This window comes from Bidens hawaiensis, unplaced genomic scaffold (genome assembly GCF_021521415.1).
Source record: "Bidens hawaiensis isolate Kalapana, Puna unplaced genomic scaffold, B.hawaiensis_p1.1 tig00012230_1, whole genome shotgun sequence".
In the NCBI taxonomy this organism is placed as follows: Eukaryota; Viridiplantae; Streptophyta; class Magnoliopsida; order Asterales; family Asteraceae; genus Bidens; species Bidens hawaiensis.
Window position 1 is genome coordinate 272,223 of NW_027491989.1, and position 7,716 is coordinate 279,938.

At 35.2% G+C, this 7,716-nt stretch overlaps 1 protein-coding gene across 1 annotated transcript; it reads right to left on the reverse strand.

Annotated features, from left to right (window-relative positions):
- Positions 1–2,424: 2,424 nt before the first annotated feature.
- On the reverse strand, positions 2,425–6,169 carry LOC143540426 (zinc finger CCCH domain-containing protein 17-like). Its single transcript, XM_077033492.1, has 3 exons — positions 5,752–6,169; positions 4,090–4,200; positions 2,425–3,999 (listed from the first exon to the last, which is right to left on the reverse strand). The coding sequence occupies exons 1-3, from the start codon at positions 5,878–5,880 to the stop codon at positions 2,425–2,427; spliced, it is 1,815 nt and encodes a 604-aa protein (XP_076889607.1). The 5' UTR covers positions 5,881–6,169.
- Positions 6,170–7,716: the final 1,547 nt, after the last annotated feature.

Here is a 7,716-nt window from a genome sequence, read left to right on the forward strand (position 1 = left end):
TCTAATCAGGTTTGATTAGATTACAATTTACTTAGAAAAAATTTTGAACACAAGTTGTATGCGAGTTATGATGAGAATGGTTAAGGAAATGTATGCGAGTTAGAGATTGTAAGCGAGTTATGAGAGAATGGCTAAGGAAATGTATGCGACTTTGAATGTATGCGAGTTATGAGAGTGGCTAAGGAAATGTATGCGAGTTATGAGAGAATGGCTAAGGAAATGTATGCGAATTTGAATGTATGCGAGTTATGAGAGTGGCTAAGGAAATGTATGCGAGTTATGATTATTTGGCTAAGGAAATGTATGCGAGTTGGAGAGTGTATGCGAGTTATGATGATTTGGCTAAGGAAATGTATGCAAGTTGTGAGAGATTGGTTAAGGAAATGTATGGGAGTTGGAGAGTGAGTGATGTAAACGAGTTAGGCTGGATTGTATGGAATGTATGTGAATTTCAAACAAAAGAGGTAATTCACCAACCCACTTTCAAGTCACATTTCTCAAACACATGCATATGCATGAAATACACATTCTTTGTGATAACCTTTCACAAACATCAACATAAACAACACCTTTCAAGATTCAAACCCCCAAAATACTAACTTTTTAACACTTCCTTAACATGTTCATGAACAAGAACATTAAAGAAAACTTGAAGAACACAAAAACACGAGAATCACTTATTTCACACTCAAGACCAAAATCCAAGGTTGTGACCCAAGATCTACAACTAGTAGAGCCCGAAAGCTCTGATACCAATTGTAGGTCCCGAAACCGGATCAAACAACAAAACAAACTAAGATACTAGTTGTTCTTGGATCAACCTCACAACTAGTTGGCAGAAACAACTAGTTGGACCGAGATCTCAGATCTTGTGTGTGTGTAGAGAGAGGGCCGAAAGTTTGAGGTTGGGGTTAAGGGTTTGAGAGAGTTTTTGTTACTTGGAAGAAATGAAAATGCAAGGGTTACTTGGTGTATTCCATACACACACATTATATATGTGAGTATGTTATACACCATTCTATTAATAAAAAGCCCAATAGGCTTTAAGTACAAGAGGCCTCGGGCCCAATACATATAAACGTAAACGAACTAAAACGCAAACTAAAATGTTACAAATACGAAAGACTTAACCGCAAAACCGGGCCTTACAAATACCATGCAATATATATATGGGCTACACACTGAGTGGCTAAAAATGTCACCACACATAAATAGATGGTAAAAGAAGGCATTCGTAATACCTTATGGAAAAACAAAAAGAAATACAGGGTCTGCATGGTTTGAACACAGGACCTGTCATATGTAAAAGGGAGGACTTGTCATTACACCACTTTAGCATTTGAAAGAATTGGTTCCATCAACTAATTTATATGGGGTCTTTCAAAAATTCAAAATACTGTTTCTAATAAATTTTTAAAAAACATTGGTGTCCTGGGACCCCGGTTCTTTCTATGTGGGTCCGCCCGCATAGCGGATGTGGAACCTTTTCTGAATGGAATGAAATTTGAAAGCTTGTTGCTTTGATACCCAGAAGACAAATTTGTCATGATCTAAAAGACTTTGTCCATGCCTTTTAAGATTCTTGATTGACATTGGGTGATTCCACCTTTGGTATGACATGTGATAAAACAGTTTTAACTTTGATGTGTAATAAGTGTAAAGCAAGTACACCTAGAAGACATAGCAAATATGTATTGTAGAAAGCATTTGCAAGTTAGGAACAAGTCTTCCTACGTGGTTTATTTGACTCGGTGGAACACTTGGTGACACCTTTAACGTGTAAAGCCATTTTCGGTGGACGTCCAATTTTAGTACTGGTGTATACATCTCTATGAGAGGTAAACTTTTAGTTTCTTAAAAACAGTTAATCCGCATAAAAATAGAATATTCTTTTAGTCTTTAGTGCATACTTGGATGAAAATCTAAGTTCTGGAATTGTTACCTCACAAAAATGCTTAATTGTAAAGTTCTTGATATTTAAGACCGGATATTTGTTATTCTTTATAAACGAGATCTTTGTAACGTATACCCAAGCTTGTTTTCGTTATTTGTACAAAGTTCATACATCAATAAATATTGTCAAATAGCTTATAAAAACTTAATGTATGTCCATCTCCAAATTCAATTATCTAAAAGACAAACTGGAAGCACTTCCATATACAACTACAGTATATACACTTAGAAAATTTACCAAAAGAACCATCAACCATGTAACTGGCAAGACATTTTGGTTAAATCAAACTAAAGTTAAAAAACATAAATTGCTTAAAAAGAAAAGAATAGGAAAATTATAAGCATATTTAGATCAAAGATGTTGGCCAAAAAAGCCACTAAACGTAAATTACTTGAATACAAATCAAAATCTAAAACAATTAACCATACAAGTGAAGTAAAAATAATAAAACAACTAGAAGACTTGTATCTTTATTCTAAAGAGTACACAACATTCTCTTTCTTTTCATTTTCATATTCTTCTTCATCAACGTATTCTTCTTCACCTTCTTCCATATAATCTTCTTCACCTTCCATCTGCTCATACTCATACTCATTATCACCATCTCTGTTTTCATCATAAGCTTCCAGCTCCTCATCGAGCAATGCATCTTCGTCGACTTCATTTCCCACCTCCGCTTCACCATAATTTACAGAATCATCGCCATCCAACGCTTTATCTTTCTCCTTTTCTGCATCCGAGTTGTGTTTCTCTTCGTTAGCAGATACAATCTCCGCCTTCTTTTGAGTATCATCTTCCGTGTTATTAGTAACATTATTATTGTTGTTGTTGTTGTTGACAATATTATCATTGTTAGCCCCTCGCTTGCGCTTCAAAATCTCACTAAGCGGTTTTGGGCCTTCGAATGACAATCCTCCGTCTTCTGTTTTTTCGTGTTTTCTTTTTCCTGAAAACTGTTCATCTTTCAGTTGATGTTCGGTTCGACCACCTTTTAGCTCAGACAATCTTTTCGGACCAGCAAACTTGGTATCGTTTAAACGGTCACCGACCCGCAATCGCCTTTCAGGTGAATACCTTAAAAGATTCCTCCTTTCCATGCAAATTTCCCTTTCTACCCTTGGGTTGGAATCTTTAGTAGGAGAAACCGACCTTCCCGGAATCTTTATTCTTCCTCTAAGCCTGCTACTAAGAGATCCCTGATCCACACGGTGATGGTCGTCGTGGCGGTTGTAGCGGCTGTCCCTCCCTGGCGGCATCCGGTCAATCCGGTCAGCATGACTTTCACGGTTGACAACAGACCTCGAACCGTTATCAGACCCCCTTCGTTGCTTTGATAAGCGCTGGCGTAAATCCAACTCATTTTCACGGTCATTTCTAGTATAGGACCGCTTTTCTTGATGGTCAACATCAAAATGGCCATCGCGGTCGTTATAACGGTCATAGTCACGATGCTCGCGATACGGATCTCGATCAACTCGGTCAGCATGGTCAACATCATAATAGTGACTGGAATCTTCAACTTCATTATCCACAAGAACATCAAAACCGGGGGACAGCTCTCTTGAATATTCATCAGCATCTTTTAAAACTCTCTCATTGTTTGATGCTTGATAACCATGGTATAAACCACGGTTAGATTTGTTGGATGGTGGTTCATTCATGACAGCTGGCAGGCCCACACGGGCTGGTGGTGCTATCTTTTTATCAACAACGGTTCTCGTTGGAAGACTAACGGGCTTTTGAAGGATTACCTGTTGGGCCATCTTAGACGGCTCAATAGCAGGCTTTTGAACGGGCTTTTTCTGTTGGGCCATCTTAGAAAGGTCGGTAACAGTGTTATTGGGCCCAGGTTGTGCAGGTTTATTATTGGCTGAATTTGATGGGCCATGCAAGAAAGGGCATACTGGTCCTTTTAAACAATAACCCTTTTGGAAGAAGATACAAGCAACTCCTTGTTTCGGTACAGCATAAGGAGTGGCGTGTGGTGCAGATGCAGGGGGTACCATGGGATTCGCCACGTCAGATTTCAGCAATCCGTCAAGAGGCTGAAATAAAATATGACGATTAGTAATCAATAATAACAATAATAATAAAGATCAACCAATATATATAATATAAAGAAAAAGAATGCTTACAGGGTGACGAAAAGCACACTTTGGATTTAAGCAGTTCCCGTTCAACCAGTACCAGCAATCTCTTGGGTTGACCCGTGCAGCATCACTATGGCGAAACTCGCACTCGCTTCCCTGTAAATGATATGATATTAGACAAAATGATACTAAACAAGCAATACATGTAGTCACCACAGGTGAGTTCATTACTATCAAGTTTTGTTAAATTTGTAACTTCAAAAAAAATAAAAACTGGCAGCTGATTTAGTGATGAAACAATTATAAAAGATTAGTGATTTCTTCTTGCTTAGTTCTTAGCCACCCATTGTTAAAAAGATTAATAAAAATAGAATCTTTATTTAAGTTTACATATTATTCATTTGTAAATAGCCTTGTAAACCCTACCAAAGATGCATAATACTGATACATCAAATATACATAAACCACAAACTATATAAACTAAAATTTGTTACATCAAAAAAAAATTAAACTTGCAGCTAATGTAACGATCACAACGTTATAGAAGATTAGTGACTTCTTCCTGCTTGATTCTAAGCCACGTATTACTAAAGATATTGATAAAGTTAAAATCTTTATTTAAATTTACATATTAGTCATTTGTAAAATAGCCTTATGACCCTTATCAAATTTGCATAATGCTGATACATCAAGTATGTATAAACCACATACTATATAAACTTAAACTAGTTACTTTGACAAGATAAAAGCTTTCAGCAAATGTAGTAATCAAACAGTTATAAAAGATTAGTGATTTCTTCCTTCTTAGTTCTTAGCCACATATTCCTAAAAAGATTAATAAAGTAAGAATCATTATTTGAATTTACATATTAGTCATTTATGAAATAGCCTTATGAACCCTATCAAGCATGCATAAACTACAATTGTTATAATCGCAAGTTTGTTACTTTAAAAACATTAGAACTTGCAGCTAATGTAGCAATCAAACAAATATAAAGATTGGTGACTTTTTAATGCTTAGTTCCTAGCCACGTTACACGTATCGCTAAAAAGATTAATAAAGTAATAATCTTTATTTAAATTTGTAAAATACCTTTTTGACCCCTAGTAAACATGCATAATACTGATACACCAAGTATGCATATATCACAAATTATATAAACTTATGTTTGTTACTTTAAAAAGATAACAAATTGCAGCTAACGTAGCAAACAAACCATTATAAAAAAATTAGTGATTTCTTTCTGCTTAGTTAATAGCCATATATTACCAAAAAGATTAATAAAGTTGGAATCTTTATTTAAATTTACATACTATTCATTTGTAAAATAGCCTTATGAACCCTGTCAAACATGCACACATATACATACATGTTGTCACCACAAGTGAGTCAACTACTAACAAGCTTTTGTTAAATTTGTAACTTCAAAAAAATAAAACTTGCAGCTAATGTAGCAATCATTAAAAAAGATAAGTGATTACTTCATGCCTAGTTTTTAGCCACATGCTGCTAAAAAGATTAATAAAGTTATAATCTTTATTCAAATTCACATAGCATACATGCATAATACATCAAGTAATCAGCTTTAAATCAAGATCCAACAAATTTCAAATCAAAACACAATAATCTCAAGATCCCAAATCAAAAACCCTAATTCCAATCACACCGATCAAAGATCTAAATAAAAAAATAAAAAAAAAAGTTACCTTTTTGCAGGTTAAGGGTGAAGCAAGAAAGTAAACAGAATCAGTGTTTCTTTTCAAGACTTCATCTTCCTCAGATGATTGATGGGTCAATTGAGAACCTTGTTGTTGTTGAGTTGTACCACCAACCATGGTTGGGGTTTTAATTATTCTTGGATCTAGTGTTTGTGGGTCAATTCTTGATTTGGGTTTGAAGATGAGTTGGATCTAAGGGTTAATTTGGGTAATTTGAAGGATTGAAGGGGTAATTTGGGAAGAGAGATGAAACCCTAATTGGAGGAAGAAGATGAAGAAGTGAGAGTCGATGATTATATCTGAGATGGTTTTTTATATTATTATTGGCTTTTGGACTTTTGGATTGGGGAATGGGGATGATCTATTTTTTTATTAAATTTATTATTATGTGGATTTTCAGTTTGATAAGAAAGTTATTAAAATGGTTTATGTAGTTTGATTTTTTTTTTTAAATAAAAACAAATTCTTTATTTAATTTCACACATAAATATTACATCAACATAGCAGGTAGACGGGCAACAAGCTGCGCCGTCACCCATTTCTGAATTGCAAACCCTAACCTGCTAAAGACATACCCTTGCCCCTTTGGAGTCGACACATTGCTATGCACAACTCGTTGAACCCTGGTTAGGAAACGGATAGCTTCTGGTGCCAAAGAGCTAAAGGTATCAAAAGCCAGAGGGACAAAAACATACTGGTTCTCTTCACAGGCTTTAGCATGTTTCTCCACCTTCTTCGTTTCAACCTTTTCATTGCTTGCCCAGCTACAAACCCATTATCTCTCAAACCAGCTAAGGGAGATACCCATGTGAGGTCAACACAAGCGTGTTTTCCCCCGGCCCAACCAAAGACGAGCAAATCTGCCGGTCGTAGAGTGGATCTCCCTTCCGTGGGGTCTGTAAGGAAGTTTACGGGGGCTTCCTTTTTAGCTGATATCCCAGCTCGCTTTAAGATGTCCCAAAAGACGTCCCGCACCCAATCATGTCATTTGATTGAATTCTAAGTTTGGTCCTCAAATTCTAAAATTGCCTATTTTTTTTATTTGGGTTGCATGTAACGAAAAAATGAGGGTATGTTTTTGGAAAAATTCCATACAGCTCTTTTTTAACAGAGAGAAAGTGTGTAATAGTCCTAAATCTTTCAATTTTCTCAAAATAATCCATATAATTTGGACTGAGACGATACATTGGGAAAAGATTCGACCAGATTTTTAAACCAATAGTATTTTTGACACGTGTAAAGATTTCTGAAAATCCGACCAAATTTTTGAAAATATTGAGGGGCCCGTACATATTTTTTCACTAAATCTTCTTCTCAAAAGCAGTCTTGTCAAACGGATATTTAATGTTTTCTACGGTTATTTAATGTTTCCTACTTGATCCCTACAAATTCTAAAAGCATGGAAAATGTGTCTTTTAAATTTGTCTTTTAAAACGCATTAGAGATGAATTTGTACCAAGGAGACAATATTTTGGTTTTGTTATTATAAGTTGAAATATCGTCCATAGCGACAAGATTTATTTTTATTTCGTCCACATCGGCAAGATTTAAGTTAATTTCGTCCACAACAACATGTTCGTCCATTGTATATAATTTTCATTATTTTTTATGTTTGTATATAATTTCCTTCATTTATTGGGAGCGGTCTAACGCCTTCGATACGCGACACATAATTGTCATTTGATCATTTGACAAAACTTATCATCAGTTACTATTATTACCAACATTATCATTATTATAAACCAATTCATTAGTTATTAAGTTATTCCTGAATAATAAAGTAATAAATCTATTATCGGATAAACTCACTCCACTAATAAATGTAGATAATGCATGTCTAACAACTTAGATTTTTTAAATTTTGGTCATAGAAACTTGGGTTGTTCTCTAATGAAGACCCGGTTTTAATCTTCACAGATAACACTTTGAAGAGGGCATGTGTGGCCTGGTGAA